Raw genomic sequence first — 18,713 nt, forward strand, 5'->3', positions numbered from 1 at the left:
CCTGCTAAATGAAATATTCAACAACCACATAGAGAATAAAATACTGAAATTAAAAGATAGTACCACAAACAATGTTAAATTTTATAAAAGGTATGTGGATAACATCTTCATTCCATTTGATGGAGCAGTTGATGAAGTAACAACTCTTTTTAATAAATTCAATAGTCTGCATAAAAATATCCAATTTTGCCTCAAATATGAAGAGAACACCACCATACCTTTTATGGCATGAAGATATCAAAACAAAACCAGCAGGTATCTTTCAATGTTCACAGAAAATCTACTAGTGCAGACATTACTACACCAAACTCCTCTATACATCCAACCTCACACAAAATTGCTGCATATAGGTCAGTGCTATACAGAGCCCATAAATTTACACTTCAATGAGAAATAGAAACCATATACTGTATTGCAATATATAATGGATATGGTCCTTCACTCATTAACACAATGTCACAACAAATAAAAAACAAACTGAACTTCCAACAACAAACTATACTCACAACTGACAGCACCACAGCAAAGAAATATGTAAAAATTACATATCTTGATATACTCTGATAAATGAGGTTATTAATAAATACAGATATAAAAATCAGCTTCAGCAACATCAATTACCAAAGTAGGAGGCTTATTCATGACACAAAACTGCCAGATACAGATCTTGATGCACCTGGCATTTACAAAATTACCTGCAGCATGCATAAACAATTTTATATAGGCCAGACAGGCAGAAATTTCAGAACTCAGTTTGGAGAACATATAAACTGCTACAGAGTAGAGAAACGTAACAAATCATCAGTAGCAAGAAACATTAATGACACAATTCAGCCTTTGAAAATTGAAGACAACCTGGAAATTTTACGCAAAGTGGAAAAAAGTAAAAGAATGAACATCATGGATGAAATGGAAATCTTCATTTGTAAAACAGAAAATGGGGATAATATACTTAATGAGATAACTGAATTCAAAAACTTGAAATTCTTCAATAACTTTAACTTAGTACTATGAAATTGGTTTCAGGTGTGCCAACATGAAACAAATGCCTGCCAGGCTGTGAGTATTGTGAATACCAGTGAAAGAAATGATAATCGATGCACATCCATCTACTGCAAAGTCGCCATATTGTTTTTAGGATATACTCTTTATGTCTGTGTGAGAACATCTGTGCAGTGGAAGTACATAAAGAAATAGTATATAATAAGCAGTACAATAGTCTAATGTTCAACAACAGTGCTGCCAGTGTGCCAAAAATGCAGATGAAACTATGGGATGTCAAAATCTTTAAGTGAACAACTAACAAATAAAAAGTATATCACATGATTAGCATGCCACAACAACTAATGCGAAACTATTTGCATCCAGCACAGACAGTGATATAAACCATAACAATGAGGCACAGCTGCATAACAGCAGAAGGCAACAATGTACATCATTGTCAGACCATCCACTGCTCTTCCCCCCCCCCCCCCCTTTTACCCAAATAATGACTCCATCAGCAGAACAAAATAGTTCTAGATTAATTTAGACTAAGACACTTTATTTTTAAGTAATATCAGGATGCACAAATGCTTGATGATGAGTAAAACATGCTCAATATCTGTTGCAATGTTTTGAATTAAACATAAAATAAATAAATGTGACTGGTGGCAGAAAAATATAAATAATAGACCTACTTCTCATTTGAAAAAGGGTTATTTTTTCTTTTGAACAAGGGCTTTGCCACTGTCTCTTGAACTACTGTGACTATACAGCTGCCACTGTGGTCCTGAACTACTATGACTATACAGCTGATTTTTTTCCATTAGTTTTCTAGTCCTTAGGTTTATGAACCTCACCATTATGAACCCATTCCAAAATTCCAGCAAGGTCTCGATTTCAGAATCTGTCACTTGAATCCATTGCTCTCTTCACACTGGTGAGTCTCCACACAGCTACCTTTTACTTGCATCATCAATCAACTTCCTGAGATGATGGCAAGGGTAAAAGTTAAGCATGTGTATTTTTTAAAAAACGAAAAAATCAATTTTGCTGTCAAAAAGAAACCATGTGAAAACGGTAAGGATGAAATTAGCAAACTGAATAAATGCATAACCACTTTATTATCAGTACTTTAAAAATGGATATGTGAAATTACAGCTCAAAAAACGTGAACTGTACATACTGAAATTTCCACATGATAGTGCAACCATTAGGGAAAAGTGGACAAATGTTATGTGTAATAACAGCAAGGAAAAAGTGCTGAAATTAAAAAACTGTTAAAATAACACACACTTTGTACATGAAAGGTATGTTCTACTGATGGTTTTTGAAGTGCAGACCTATGCAGTTCTCATGAAAGAGTTGAAGAGGAAAAGGGCAATGTGAATAAAGCAGGAGAAAAAGAATTTATTGGTGCTGACAAATGAGGAACCAAGCATAAATGTGGGCAGTGCAAACCTGCTATCCAAAAGTTGTGCTGAAGTGTTTAGTGAAATGACACAAAATCACTTCCAGACCAAACTCCAATAGTGCTTTCAGACAGCCATGGTTGTGGTCTTGCAAATAAACTAAGAGAAAAAGCTAATATACACTGGTGATCAAACTTAAAGCAACAAATGGAAATTTGGCAAAGTTGCATTTATTTTGTCACAAAACAATATAAACAGGTGATAGTAAAGAAAAAACATTGCAAAGAATACAGAACATAATCAGCTGCATAACGGTAGACAAAAATGTTCTTATTTTTTTTAAAAAAAAAAAGAAAACTTAATGGATTTGCACACACATTCTGACAACTGATTAATGTGCTCAGTATGGAGTATGGGGTGTGGCCTTCTCTGGCTCTAATACAGGTTGAAAATGATGGGACATGCTGTGAATTATGTCCTCAATCTCAGTTGGGGCAATAATGCCCATTCTTCCTGCAGAGCTGCTCACCAAGTCTTGGAGAGTGGTTGGTGGATGCTAACATGATGCAACCCATCTCCCTCATGCATCCCAGACATGCTCTATGTGATTCAAATTGGGAGACCGAGCAGGTGGTGCCATGCGTGCAATATCTTCTGTTTCCAAAAAACCGTCAGTCATCTGTGCTCTATGATGTTGAGCATTATCATCCATCAGTATGAAGTATGGGCCCACAGCACCTCACAACAACCATGCATGAGATCTCAAGATCTCCTTACAGTGCCTGACAGCAGTTAAATCTTGCTGATTCACCCATACAATGTCATAAAGAGGTGTTTGACTGGTCAACATTCATCCCTGCCCACACTATTAGGGTGTGCTCCCTACCGCCGTTGGATAAGCAGCTGCCAGCAGCAAGTCGTATACTCCTAGCTCACTTATTTGTTACATAGTTTTGTATAGGAGATGTAATTTCGAGTTTTAGTTACTGTAATCGTAAATTCAGGCACATTGTAGCACAGTCATTAGGCATTTGTACAGGTTAGTTCATACATTCTTTGCACGTTTCCCTTGCATTATCTAGGCACAGACTCATGTTTCAGTAACTGTTGTTAGACATCGATTAGAATGGACAGGGACTGTGATTGCTGTGTTCGGATGAGGGCTGAGTTGGCATCCCTTCGTTCACAGCTGCAGGCGGCACTGACTTCGGTTGTGCAGCTTGAGGCTGTTGCCAATGGGCACCACTGTGGGGAGCCGGACTTGGGTATCACGGGGATGTCAATCTCATCCCGTCTGTCCCCAGATCGGTCTGCCGCTGTGGTTGCCCCGGTTGCTGCCTGCAGTGGGGATGAGCCCTTGCCTATGGTTGATTGGGAGGTCGTTCCAAGGCATGGCTGGCAGCGAAAGATGTCCCCGGAGGCTGATCAGAAAGCCTCCCCGGTGCGTCTGACAAGCAGGTTTCAGTTACTGTCTCTGGCTGGGCCAGATGCAACTGCCTGCCCTGTTTCAGAGGATGATTCTCAGCCTTCAAGGTCTGGGCAATCGCAGAGGGTGGGCTTATTGGTAGTTGGGAGCTCCAATGTTAGGTGTGTAATGGGGCCCCTTAGGGATATGGCGGCTAAGGAGGGGAAGAAATCCAGTGTGCACTCCGTGTGCATTCCAGGTGGAGTCATTCCTGATGTGGAAAGGGTCCTTCCAGATGCCATGAAGAGCACAAGGTACAGCCAGCTGCAGGTGGTGGCACATGCCGGCACTAATGATGTGTGTTGCTTTGAATCTGAGGAAATTCTCTCTGGATTCCAGCGGCTGTCTGATTTGGTGAAGGCTGCCTTATGAGATGAAGGCAGAGCTCACCATCTACAGCATCGTTGACAGAACTGACTATGGACCTTTGGTGCAGAGCCGGGTGGAGGGTCTGAATCAGAGACTCTGACGGTTTTGCGACCGTGTTGGCTGCAGATTCCTTGACTTGCGCCATAGGGTGGTGGGGTTTCGGGTTCCGCTGAATAGGTCAGGAGTTCACTACACTCAGCTGGTGGCTACATGGGTAGCGAAGACTGTGTGGCGTGGACTGGGCAGTTTTTAGGGTTAGAAGGCCTCGGGAAAGTATGGGGTGGGCTCCAATCTCAAAGGGTGCATGGCAAATACAGGACGTGCTTGGATCAAGGAACAGTCGGAATTGTAGTTGTAAATTGTTGTAGTTGTGCTGGGAAAGTCCCTGAGCTTCAAGCGCTAATAGAAAGCACAGAAGCTGAAATCGTTATAGGTACAGAAAGCTGGCTAAAGCCTGAAATAAGTTCTGCAGAAATTTTTATGAAGTCTCAGACGGTGTTCAGGAAAGATAGATTAGGCGGAATTGGTGGTGGAGTTTTTGTGTCTGTCAGTAGTGGTTTATCTTGTAGTGAAGGCGAAGTAGATACTCCGTGCGAATTGGTATGGGTGGAGGTTATACTTAACAGCCGAACTAAGTTAATAATTGGCTCCTTCTACCGACCCCCAGACTCCGATAATATAGTTGCTGAACAGTTCAGAGAAAATTTGAGTCTCGTAACAAATAAATACCCCACTCATACGGTTATAGTTGGTGGAGACTTCAACCTTCCCTCGATATGTTGGCAAAAATACTTGTTCAAAACCGGTGGTAGGCAGAAAACATCTTCCGAGATTGTCCTAAATGCTTTCTCTGAAAATTATTTTGAGCAGTTAGTCCATGAACCCACGCGAATTGTAAATGGTTGCAAAAACACACTTGACCTCTTAGCACAAACAATCCAGAGCTAATAGAGAGCATCATGAGTGATTCAGGGATTAGTGATCACAAGGTCGTTGTAGCTAGGCTCAATACCATTTCTTCCAAATCCACCAGAAACAAACGCAAAATAATTTTATTTAAAAAAGCAGATAAAGTGTCACTAGAAGCCTTCCTAAGAGACAATCTCCATTCCTTCCAAACGGATTGTGCAAATGTAGACGAGATGTGGCTCAAATTCAAAGATATAGTAGCAACACCAATTGAGAGATTCATACCTCATAAATTGGTAAGAGATGGAACTGATCCCCCATGGTACACAAAACAGGTCTGAACGCTGTTGCAGGGGCAATGGAAAAAGCATGCGAAGTTCAGAAGAACGTGAAATCCCAAAGATTGGCTAAAATTTACAGAAGCGCGAAATTTGGCACGGACTTCAATTCGAGATGCCTTTAATAGGTTCCACAACGAAACATAGTCTCGAAATTTGGTAGAAAATCTGAAGAAATTCTGGTCGTATGTAAAGTACACAAGCGGCAAGACGCAGTCAATACCTTCGCTGCGCAGTGCCGATGGTACTGTTACCGATGACTCTGCCGCTAAAGCGGAGTTATTGAACGCAGTTTTCCAAAATTCCTTCACCAGGGAAGATGAATTGAATATTCCAGAATTTGAAACACAAACAGCTGCTAGCATGAGTTTCTCAGAAGTGGATACCTTAGGGGTTGCGAAGCAACTCAAATCGCTTGATACGGGCAAGTCTTCAGGTCCGGATTGTATACCGATTAGGTTCCTTTAAGATTACGCTGATACAATAGCTCCCTACTAAGCAATCATATACAACCGCTCACTCACTGATAGATCTGTACCTACAGATTGGAAAATTGCACAGGTCGCACCAGTGTTTAAGAAGGGTAGTAGGAGTAATCCATCAAACTACAGACCTATATCATTGACGTCGGTTTGCAGTAAGGTTTTGGAGCATATACTGCATTCAAACACTATGAATCACCTCGAAGGGAACGATCTATTGATACGTAATCAGCATGGTTTCAGAAAACATCGATCTTGTGCAATGCAGCTAGCTCTTTATTCACAGTAAGTAATGGGTGCTATCGACAGGGGATCTCAAGTTGATTCCGTATTTCTAGATTTCCGGAAATCTTTTGACACCGTTCCTCACAAGCGACTTCTAATCAAGCTGCGGGCCTATGGGGTATCATCTTAGTTGTGCGACTGGATTCGTGATTTCCTGTCAGGAAGGTCGCAGTTCGGAGTAATAGATGGCAAATCTTCGAGTAAAACTGAAGTGATATCAGGTGTTCCCCAGGGAAACGTCCTGGGACCTTTGCTGTTCCTGATCTATATAAATGACCTGGGTGACAATCTGAGCAGTTCTCTTAGGTTGTTCACTGATGATGCTGTAATTTACTGTCTAGTAAGGTCATCCGAAGACCAATATCAGTTGCAAAGCGATTTAGAAAAGATTGATGTATGGTGTGGCAGGTGGCAGTTGATGCTAAATAACGAAAAGTGTGAGGTAATCCACATGAGTTCCAAAAGAAATCCGTTGGAATTTGATTACTCGATAAATAGTACAATTCTCAAGGCTGTCAATTCAACTAAGTACCTGGGTGTTAAAATTACGAACAACTTCAGCTGGAAAGACCACATAGATAATATTGTGGGGAAGGCAAGCCTAAGGTTTCATTTCATTGGCAGGACACTTAGAAGATGCAACAAGTCCACGAAAGAGACAGCTTACACTACACTCGTTCGTCCTCTGTTAGAATATTGCTGCGCGGTGTGCGATCCTTACCAGGTGGGATTGACAGAGGACATCGAAAGGGTGCAAAAAATGGCAGCTCGTTTTGTATTATCACGTAATAGGGGATAGAGTGTGGCAGATATGATACGCGAGTTGGGATGGAAGTCATTAAAGCAAAGACGTTTTTTGGCATGGTGAGATCTTTTTATGAAATTTCAGTCACCAACTTTCTCTTCCGAATGCAAAAATATTTTGTTGAGCCCAACCTACATAGGTAGGAATGATCATCAAAATAAAATAAGAGAAATCAGAGCTTGAACAGAAAGGTTTAGGTGTTCGTTTTTCCCGCATGCTGTTCAGGAGTGAAATGGTAGGGAGACAGTATGATTGTGGTTCAGTGAACCCTCTGCCAAGCACTTAAATGTGAATTACAGAGTAATCATGTAGATGTAGATGTAGATGTAGATCCTCCTTCATACTGGTCTCTTTCAGGATGTTTGAGTCACAAAATTGGTTCCATGTGGCCTCCAGATGCGAATCCATCAAGAATAACTCTCCAGACCAAATTGGGACTCACCTCTGAAAAGAATATTGGTCCATCGTTCAACTGACCAAGTGGCATATGATGGCTCCACTCTGGACATTTCCGTCTGTGAAGACACACCATAGGCAAGCAGATAGCAGGTCTCTAACAATAAAGGCCACTCTGCTAAAGCCTTCTGTATGCCATTTGTCTTGATATAACATGTCCATGGGATGCTGCAAGGTCAGATTCCAGTTGCAGCACATTATTAAGATGGTACCATTGTGCCCTTACAGCCAAATAACAGTCCACTCTTTCTGATGTCATATATGGTTGGCCTGTCCTGGTCTTCAGGATACAGTCTCGGTCTCTTTAAATTGTTGCCTCATCCAAGAAGCAGCAGAACAATTCACATTAAGCCATCGGGCTACATCAGTTTGTGACTCTCCTGCTTCCATTCTTCCTATGGCCCTCTACAGCAGAGAATCTGTAGGTGTCTTCTCTGTGCCATACTGCACCGTCTGTGACTGGGTACACAGTGATTGTGGATGTGGGCTACCTTTCCAACACTACCCCACTTGATAGGTGCCCTGACATCTTTGCTGGTATGGTTGTCCGTTGATTGGAATGCCATCTTCCATGCAGAACACAATCGTGATGACATCTGTTGACAGTTTGTATGAGTATATCACGAATTAGACACAGGACAGGTAAATATCAGTTTGTTGCTTTAATTTTGGACCCCAGTGTATGTTCACATGGTATAGGGAAACCAGGACACCCACTTGGTGATTATGATTGCATCTACAGAGATAAAAAGCATACACAACAAAGACTTTGTCATAATGATCTTATAAGGTAGTCGCCTGTTAATACAGAGAAGCAAAGTGCCGATAATCTGTTTGCTAAAATCTGTGGACATTTAAAAAAAGTGGAATGCATTGATGTGAGCAATAGAGGATGGTAGATTTCACATTCAACATGGACTACACCTGAACGGCTTGGGTGAAGAATATCTGGTGAACACGATAACCAAGGGCGAATAATAAAACTTCAAAACCAAACCCATAATCGGACCACCCTCACTAGACCTAACAGGAACAACAAAAACACTTCAAAACAATGTGGAAGTGATAGAACCATCAACAGCAAGAGCAAAACACGCAAAAAAATGTAAGGTGTCAGCAGAAACAACAGTGCATAGTGATGTGAATGAAAAAAAATATACCTCCTCATCAACCAAATGATTTTTAGACAAAGACAAGAAAAATGAGAAGTCTCCAAGTTAAAAAGTGTTCAGTGTTTCAAAATATCTATTCCATAAGAAATAAAGTGCAACAGCTAGAAGTGAAACTGCGGACTGTTGATAGGTCACATTTTTGTATAACAGAACATTGGTGTAGGCACTCTGAAATTACTCATGTAGCTCTTTGCTCATAAATTTTAGCATGCCACTGTAACAGAACCACTGTGAGAGGTTGTAGATCATGTATATTTATTAAGAAAGCGAGTATGTATAAATCAAGCAATGGAAAACCCAGGATGGAATGTAACAGTGTGGTTTCAGTTGCCCGAGACTGCAGTTGTGTGTGTGTGTGTGTGTGTGTGTGTGTGTGTGTGTGTGTGTGTGTGTGTGCATGCACGTATGTGTGTCTATTGTTGATAAAGGCCATTGACTGAAAGCTTTAAGTGTGAAACTCTTTTTATTGTGCCTATATGCTACTCAGCATCTCCACTATATGGCGAATATCGAGTATGTATAAAGTTAGAAATCACATTATTTTGTTAAGTGAAGAAAAATATGTAGAAATATCAGCTATAGAAATAAGAAAGCCATATATGTTTCAAAAGTAACTATACTATGTATTTATCATTCTTCCAGTGGTGACATAGATACATTCATAGTAAAACTAATCCAAGTATTGGACATGGTTACGAATCCTAAGGGCAAAATTCTCATTTGTGAAAATTTAAACATCAACACATTGAACCCAGATGGGTTCTGCAACAACACATTTTTGAGCATTATGTACAGTTATAGAATATCACCATTGATTAACACAGCCGCAAGTGTAACTATGCATTGAGCATCAATCATTGACCATATATTAACTGACTTAGAGAAAGAAAATTGTGGTGTTGTTGTAGGTAACCTGGGCCTCACAGATCATTCCAGTTTGCTCTTAAATTTAAACATAGCTGTAGAAAATAAAACTAAAATACTCACACATAGAACAGTCTACTCTAAAGAAAAGAGGGTAGAATTTAATGTGGAAATGAACAATGGAACATGGAAAAGTGTACTTGGAGACTAGTATCAACAGGAAGTTTTCAAAATTTCCATCAAAAATTAAATTCAGGTTTGAAGAAGTGTTCCCAAAAGTACTACAAGTCACTAAAACACATAAGAAAAGTAACTGGGTGACCAATGGTACAAGGCAATCCTCTGTAACACTCAAACGTCTTGGCAGCATAAAAAACAACCAAAATGACCCTGCACTTCAAAAATACTACCAAACATACAAAAACATATACAGAAAATTTTTAGTAACAGTAAAAAGCTCTCAAAATTATAAAAAAGGCAGAAAACAAAACAAAAATAGCCTGGAGTGTCACCAAACAGGAGACAAATAGCTAAAAGACAAAACAGGTAAACATACCATTACAGTACAATGGTACCACAATACATTATCCCAAAAAGGACTGAAAACTTTGCAAATCAATATTTCAGCAACATAGCTACCAAGCTAGAACACGAATTTGACAAAATACAGCTGCACAAACACTGAACTACACTGAAGAGCCAAAGAAACTGGTACACCTTCCTAATATCCTGTAGGGCCTCCGTGAGTACGTAGAAGTGCCACAACACGACATGGCATGGACACTACTAATGTCTGAAGTACTGCTGGAGGAAACTGAAAACATGAACGCTGCAGGACTGTCCATAAATCTGTAAGAGTACGAGGGCTGGAGATCTCTCCTGAACAGCATATTGCAAGGCGTCCCAGATGTGCTCAATAATGTTCATGTCTGGGGAATTTGGTGGCCAGCAGAAGTGTTCAAACTCAGGAACAGTGTTCCTGGAGCCCTCTGTAGCAATTCTGAATGTGTAGGATGTTGCATTGTTCTGCTGTAATTGCCAAGTCCATCAGAATGCACAATGGACATTAATGGATGCAGGTGATCAGACAGGATGCTTACATATGTTTCACCTGTCAGAGTCATATCTGGACATATCAGGGGTCACGTATCACTCTAGCTGCACACAGCCGACACCATTCCAGAGCCTTCACCAGCTTCATCAGTCCCCTGCTGAAATGCAGGGTCCATGGATTCTTGCGGTTGTCTCCATACCCGTACATGTCCATCCGCTCAATACAATTTGAAACGAGACTTGTCTGATCAGGCAACATGTTTCCAGTCATAAACTGTACAATGTTGGTGTTGACAGGCCCAGGTGAGGCATAAAGCTTTGTGTTGTGCAGTCATCAAGGATACACGAGTGAGCCTTCAACTCTGAAAGCCCATATTGATGATGTTTCGTTGAATCATTTGCACACTGACACTTATTGATGGCCCAGCATTGAAATATGCAGCAATTTGTGGAAGCGTTGCACTTCTGTCACACTGAACAATTCTCTTCAGTCACTTTGGTCCCATTCTTGCAGGATCTTTTTCCGGATGCAGCAATGTGAAGGCCACTTGTTGACAAACTGCCTGTTGGCTTCTGCCTTGGGTTCTTCAGCTGATGTTCATCTGATGATTTTTCTGACATTTAACCAGCACTTGTGGTTGGCATTGACGGAGATTCACCCTCCATTGCTGGTGGTGGACTGGAGCTGAGCTCACGGTCGCAAACTATATGTACCTGGCACACCAATGTCTGAGGGCTTCTCTGTGGTCATTTCCAGTGTGGTTCTCCTCTTGCTACTTGCGACAGCTGTTTGCTGCAGCACGGGAAGCCAGGATCCGTTTACCTTGAGAATTTCCTCTTTTTTGTTGAAGGCGTTCCTATTTTTGTGTATTTCTACAGCTCCTCTGAACAAGTGAATGTGATAGTTCTTCTCTACAGCCAGAACTTCTGTGCTGGTGAATTTTACTACATGGTCGGTCTCACACAGAGTGAGTTCTGCCACAGCTGATTTCTCCACCTGCAATTTTGTTTATGTTCTGTAATCCTTGTGTTGATCAATCATCCAGTCATTCCAACATAAATGTTTCTGCAAGTGTATGGCATGCGGTATATTCCTGGCATTGCAAGTTGGCCCTTGTCTCCTTTGCTGATCTGAGACACTCTTTGATTTTCTTTGTCAGTTTTTATATAATCATGTTTGCACAATATATGGCCAATTTTATCCGTCACTCTGTGAATGTATGGCAGAAAGGCCATACCCGACACTTCTTTTCCTGATTTCTCACTTCGCTGAGTGTTTGGCTCTGTTATGCATCTAATATCACTTGTGGAGTACCTGTTGCTCTTCAGAACACTCTCAAAGCGTTGTATTTCACATCTGAGGTGCTGTGGCTCACTTATTCATCTTGCCCGCATTATGAGCGTCTTAATCATGTCTCTTTTCTGGTTCAGGTGGTGATTTGATAGTTTGTGCAGCTATCGGTCTGTGTGTGCCGGTTTTAGAAATACATGTTGTGTCCCAGGTTTTCACCATCCCTTGTGACCAGCACATCTAGAAATGGTAGGTTTTTGTCCTTCTCTACTTCCATAGAAAATGTTATGTTGTCATGGAGACTATTCAAGTGTCTTAGAAAGTCACTGAGCTGTTCTTCGCCATGGCTCCACACAATGAAGGTATCATCAACATATCTGTACCACACTTTAGGCTTATAATGTGCCAAGTCCAGTGCCTGTGCTTCGAAGTGTTCCATGAACAAGTTGGCCACCCCTGGACTAAGAGGACTACCCATGGTGATGCCTTCCAGCTGTTCACAGAAGCTGCCATTCCTCATGAAATAGCTCGTGGTAAGACATGCATAGAAGAGCTTTGTGATGTCTTGTGGAAAGATGGAACCGATGTGCTCCAGAGAGTCCGTGAGTGGCACTTTTGTAAACAAAGAAACAACGTCTTCACTCAGTGAATTGAGAAATCAGAAAAAGAAATGTTGGGTACGGCCTTTCTGCCATACATTCCCAGAGTGACAGACAGAATCAGACATATATTGCACAAAAAAACTGCATAAAGACTATTTACAAACTGACAAAGAAAATCAAGGACTGTCTCAGATCACCAAAGGAGACAAGGGGCCCACTTGCAATGCCAGGAACATACCGCATACCATGCACATGTGGAAAAGTTTATGTTGGAATGACTGGACAATCAATCAACACCTGGGTTACAGAACATAAATGACATTACAGGTTGGGGCAGGTGGTGAAATCGGCTGTGGCAGAGCACGCACTGTGTGAGACCAACTGCACCGGAAATGACTACAGAGGAGCCCTCGGACATTGGCGTGCCAGGTACACACAGTCTGCCAGATTCTTGATATTCACCATATCTACATCTACATCCATACTCCGCAAGCCACCTGACGGTGTGTCGCGGAAGGTAACTTGAGTACCTCTATCAGTTCTCCCTTCTGTTCCAGTCTCATATTGTTCGAGGAAAGAAGGATTGTCACTATGCCTCTGTGTGGGCTCTAATCTCTCTGATTTTATCCTCATGCTCTCTTCACGAGATATCTGTAGGAGGGAGCAATATACTGCTTGACTCTTCAGTAAAGGTATGTTCTCGAAACGTCAACAATAGCTTGTACCGAGCTATTGAGCGTCTCTCTTGCAGAGTCTTCCACTGGAGTTTATCTGTCATCTCCGTAATGTTTTCATGATTACTAAATGATCCTGTAATGAAGCGCGCTGTTCTCCATTGGATCTTCTCCATCTCTTCTATCAACACTATCTGGTACGGGTCCCACCCTGTTGAGAAGTATTCAAGCAGTGGGCGAACAAGTGTAATGTAACCTACTTCCTTTGTTTTTGGACTGCATTTTCTTAGGATTCTTCCAATGAGTCTCAGTCTGGCATCTGCTTTACCAATGATTAATTTTATATGGTCATTCCATTTTACTCGTGAAATGGTCATACAGGAAAATCCTCACTTCACCACTACTTCAGAGGTGCTGTGTCCCGTCGCTCATGCACCAACTATAACACCATGTTCAAACACACTTAAATCTTGATAACCTGCCATTGCAGCAACAGTAAGTGATCTAACAACTGTGCCAGACACTTGTTGTCTTATATAGGCATTGCCGACTTCAGTACCATATTCTGCCTGTTTACATATCTCTGTATTTGAATATGCATCCCTGTACTAGTTTCTTTGGTGCTTCAATGTATAAATTCTCAAAGGAACACTCCTAATGGTTCTGGTGAGCCAATGTGAAATACAAAGACAAAATCCCAAAAATAAGCTCAGGCGGTCATATCTTCCAAAAATAATATGTTCAATATGATACAGAATAACTGTAAAGTAGAACAAGTCTTTAGTGAGAATGTCTTCTTATTACATACCAGTTGCAGCTGCAGCTTCAGTACCTTCCTCATTTACTTCAATGAAAGCTTTGTGGAAGACTTTGCTGACAACAAGACCAGGTTTGGAATCATTAATCCCCGTAAAATCTGCATTGCAGTCATCAAACATAGCCTTCATGCCAAGCTGAAAGTTCAAGTGCATCTCTTTTAAAACTAGCATAAAAAATTCTTCAATAATAGACAATCTTTGAAACAATGAACATTACCATCACTGACATTCTCTTGTATCTTTTTATTATGAAACATCGAATTATTGAAATAAATCAACTTGTATAAACATTTTCCTGTTCACTATGACTTGCATTATGAACTGTGTGCAGCAACGTACAGAGAGCAGCTGCCACTGATTACCATTCACTTATTACCATCCACACACGATAGCTTAAAAGTAAAAAGACAAGACTGATCACAATACTAATCTTCAGATTAATCTTTCTTAGAGCTACAGAATATTGACACATCCGCGCGCGTGCGCCCACACACACACACACACACACACACACACACACACACACACACACACTCACACTCGCAAATGCAACTCACACAGACACATGACCACAGCCTCTCACAGCTGAAGCCACTGGCTTGTCTATTTCGACAAAAGCCTTGTTGGCAGGGAGGGGAGGATCAGCAGGGTAGGGGTAGGGGAAGATGCTGTGCTGCCTGCAGTAACATGCAGGAACATGATGAGTAGATCACAGAGCTGCTACATGCAGGGTCAGGTCAGGAGGCTCTGCTGGGTGATGGAAGGGTGGGGGGGGGGGGGGGGGGGAGAGTGGAAGTAAGAAGGGGAATTATTTCTCTTTCATCTCACTGCGTTTTCACAAAATTTTAGTTCATTTTCACCTTTCGCTCCCTTAAGTTTCACCTTTTCTTCCCTATAGTTCATCCCTTTCACCTTTTTTGAGATTTTTTATCTGTATTTTTACACCTACTCTTCACTGTGTATTCTTTCTCCTACCCTTTGTGCCAATACAGAAAAGTCTCTATATCTCTACCTAGAACACAGTTGTACATACTGTTCCACCTCTGCAGTGTCTCCATCAAATCTTCCTTGCACCCCTTCATAGCCAACAACCCTGCTACCATGCCACGTAGATATATTAAATTTACCATATCCTCAGGAACTCCCTCCAATCATTGAACAGAATCCAGATCCTAAACAAAAAACAAACCCAAAACTCTATCATGAACCTTTCCTCAAAATACCTCAGTCCCATTGTTCCTCAAAATGCCTCAGTCCCATGGTAGCACTGATCAGTTTTTTCTAAAGGCCTTATGTTTTGCCTCATTCACACATTCAATCATACTGGTCTTGTTAAAGACCTTCTCTCCTTCTCCCCGTCTCTGGATTGGAAACACTTGTTTGCCACCAACCCTACCAATTACATTCAATACAAAACCAATATTGAATCCTGCCTGATGCAGTTCACTCCTCCATCTGACCTAATTCACCCCACTATCCCCAGATCATCCTCATTAAATTTCCAGAATTACCTAACTCTAAGCCTTGCCTCAACATTTTCAAAATTCCTCAACATGGGAATTCACCTACCATCTGCAGAAAGAGCAGCAATCCACCATCTAAAAACTGATCCCAACCTTATTATCTGACCTGCCAACAAAGGTTTCACTACTGTAGTTATAACCACAGGGATTACCCAACAAAGGGACTCTAACAGCTGTCAGATATGTCCACCTACAAACCCTGCTACAGTCATCCCATTCCAGATATCCAGCAGAATCTCCAGTCCCTCCAAAATCCTTAGGTCCATCTCAGAGCTTCTCTCATGAGTCTCTCTTTATCCTCACCATCACCACTGCCCCATGGAACACATATTTTCTAAAGTCCCTAAACCCAAACATGCCCCCCATTGAGGCTAGTTAACATGCCCCTAAAAGGCAATCTATGTCACTGTGGACCAACACCATCAGGTTATTAGCTATAACCTACCCTCCTGTATAAAAGATACCAATCATTTCCTCCGCCCACTCCTCAGAGTTCCTGCTCCTTTACTATCCAGTGACCTGCTCATCATTGTCAATGCCACTCCTTCTACACTAAATTTGTCAATGTCTGACAAAGTGCAAAGCTAGAACATCATTCCTAGTCACCATGACCAACTATATCCTCACCCGCAATTACTTCTCTTTTGAAGGTATCACCTACAAACAAATCCATAGTACAACTATGGGCACTCGCATAGCACCAACCTATGCCAACTTATTCATTAGTCAGAGGAGTCCTTCCTAACACACCAGAATCACAAATCCCTCACTGGTTCAGTTCACTGATAGAATCTTGATGACCTGGGTTGAGGGTGAGGATACCCTATCCACATTCCTCCAGAATCTAAACACCTTCTCCCTCATTCACTTCATCTGGTCCTCCACAACCCAACAAACCAACTTCCTCAGTGTTGACCTCCACATCAAGGATGGCTACCTCTGTCCATGTTAATACTATCAGCCAACAATAATATCTCCACTTCGATAGCTGTCACCTATTCCATACGACGAAGTCCCTCCAGTACAGCTTTGCCACTCATGGCCATCACATCTTTAGTGACAAGCAGTCCCTCTCAAAAGAAGCCAGGGGTTTCACTGAGGCTTTCACAGACTGATATTAGCTTCCCAACCTTGTCCAGAAACAGATCTCCCAAGCCCTGTCTCTCCAATCACCTACCACTTGCCATACATTGATCAGCCAGAACATTATGAGCACCAACCCACTCTCAATACAAACCCATCAAGGTGACAGCAGCATCAAATGGTGAGGAGTTACTGCTAGTCAGAGACACATTCAGTGCATACAGTATCAGTGCTGTCTGTATATAGAATGGGGAAGGTGCACGAACTATCTGAGTTTGAGCGAGGGCAGATTGTGATGGCCCGGAGGCTCAGCACAAACATTTCAGAAACTGCATGCTTGTTAGATGTTTGAGGAGGGCTGCAGTGAGTGTTTTCAACACAAGGTAAAACCACATCCAGGTGTTGTGGGGTTAGGCACTGAACACTCCTAATGATGGGCCTCCGCAGCCAATGACCCGTGCATGTGGCAATGTTAACACTACAACATCGGCAACACCAACTTAAACGGGCACATGACCATTGGCACTGGATGTTTGTGCAGTGTCAGAGTTTTGCATGGTCTGATGAATCCTGAACCATCTTCATCATGCAAATGGGAGGGCATGAATCCACTGTCTTTCAGGGAACAGCTCCTTGACACCTGTACTGCAGGACAGAGTGAAGGTGGCAGTGGCTCTATTATGCTCTGGGAAACACCCACATGGGTATCCATGGGTCCAGTGTACCTCATGCAAGGTACCATGATTGTCAAGGAGTATCAAACACTGGTTGTAGATCATGCACACCCCTTCATGTCGATCATGTTTCCCTACGACAGTGGCAGTTTTCACCAAGATAATGTGCCATGTCACAAGACTAGGAGTGTGATAGAGTGGTTCAAGTAACACAATGGTGAGTTCCATTTGATGTGCTGCCCCCCAGCTCACCAGATCTGAACCTGATCGAACATGAAAGCAGCGTCAGAGCTCATCACATCCCTAACCGAAATTCACATGAATTAGGTGACTTGTGTGTGCAGATGTGGTGCCAAATCCCTCCAGCAACCTATCAAAGCCTCACTGCATCCATGACATGACACATTGCCACCGACATCGGTGCCAAAGTTTGACATACCGGCTATTAGTTAGGTGGTCATAATGTTCTGGCTGATCAGTGTATATTCACTGTCCAACCACAAAGAAACACTACTCTCATTATTTCCACCAGGGTTTTGACTACCTCTGACCATGCTCTGTAAAGAATAACATCCTCCCCACCCACCCCACAGTTGTATTCTACCACCCACAAAATCTATGCAATAAACTTGAATAAACTTGTCCCCCCCACCCCCCTGCTCACCCAACCTCACCCCTCATCACTTATATGTCTGTAATAGCACTAGATGCAAGATGTGTTCATCTATATAAATATTATGCAAGCTACTGTATGGTGCATGGCAGAGGGTACCTCGTACCCCTACAAGTCATTTCCTTTTCTGTTCCACTCACAGCTAGAGTGAGGGAAAAATGACTATCTATATGCCACCAGACAAAACTAATTTCTCATATTTTTACCTTCATGGTCCTCAAGCAAGATGTATATTAGTGGCATTAGAATCATTCTGCAGTCAGTTTCAAGTACTGGTTCTCTAAATTTTTTCAATAGTGGTCCTCAAAAAGAATGTTGTCTTTCCTCCAGATTCCCATCTGATTTCCTGAAGCATCACCATAACACTTCTGTGTTGTTCAAACTCACTGGTAACTGATTTAGCAGCCCACCTCTGAATTGTTTCAATGTCTTCCTTTAGTCTGACTCAGTGGAGATCGCAAAACACTTGAGCAGTACCCAAGAACAGGTCACATTGGTATCCTATATGTGGTCTCCTTTAAAGATGAACCATACTTTCCCAAAATTCTCCCAAAAAACAACAGTCAACCATTTGCCTTCCCTACAACAATCCTCTCGTGCTTTAACCATTTCATATCACTATTATGTTATACCCAGATATTTAAACAATGTGACTTGTCAAGCCATACTACTAATGTTGTTGTTTTTCCTACTCACCCACATTAACTCACATTTTTCTACATTTAGAGCTAGCTGCCATTTGTCACATCAACTATAAACTGTGTCTGAGTCATCTTGTATCCTC

General features: G+C 41.7%; 1 protein-coding gene across 7 annotated transcripts in view; it reads right to left on the reverse strand.

Annotated features, from left to right (window-relative positions):
• LOC126162883 (leukocyte elastase inhibitor-like) overlaps positions 1–18,713 on the reverse strand; it is a 185,777-nt gene that overhangs the window by 57,522 nt on the left and 109,542 nt on the right. For all 7 annotated transcript variants that reach the window (XM_049919677.1, XM_049919683.1, XM_049919680.1 and 4 more), the window contains one exon: positions 13,967–14,111. In XM_049919677.1, coding sequence (XP_049775634.1) covers positions 13,967–14,111 — 145 coding nt within the window. The remainder of the gene's footprint in view (positions 1–13,966; positions 14,112–18,713) is intronic.

Source organism: Schistocerca cancellata, chromosome 2 (genome assembly GCF_023864275.1).
Source record: "Schistocerca cancellata isolate TAMUIC-IGC-003103 chromosome 2, iqSchCanc2.1, whole genome shotgun sequence".
Lineage (NCBI taxonomy): Eukaryota > Metazoa > Arthropoda > Insecta > Orthoptera > Acrididae > Schistocerca > Schistocerca cancellata.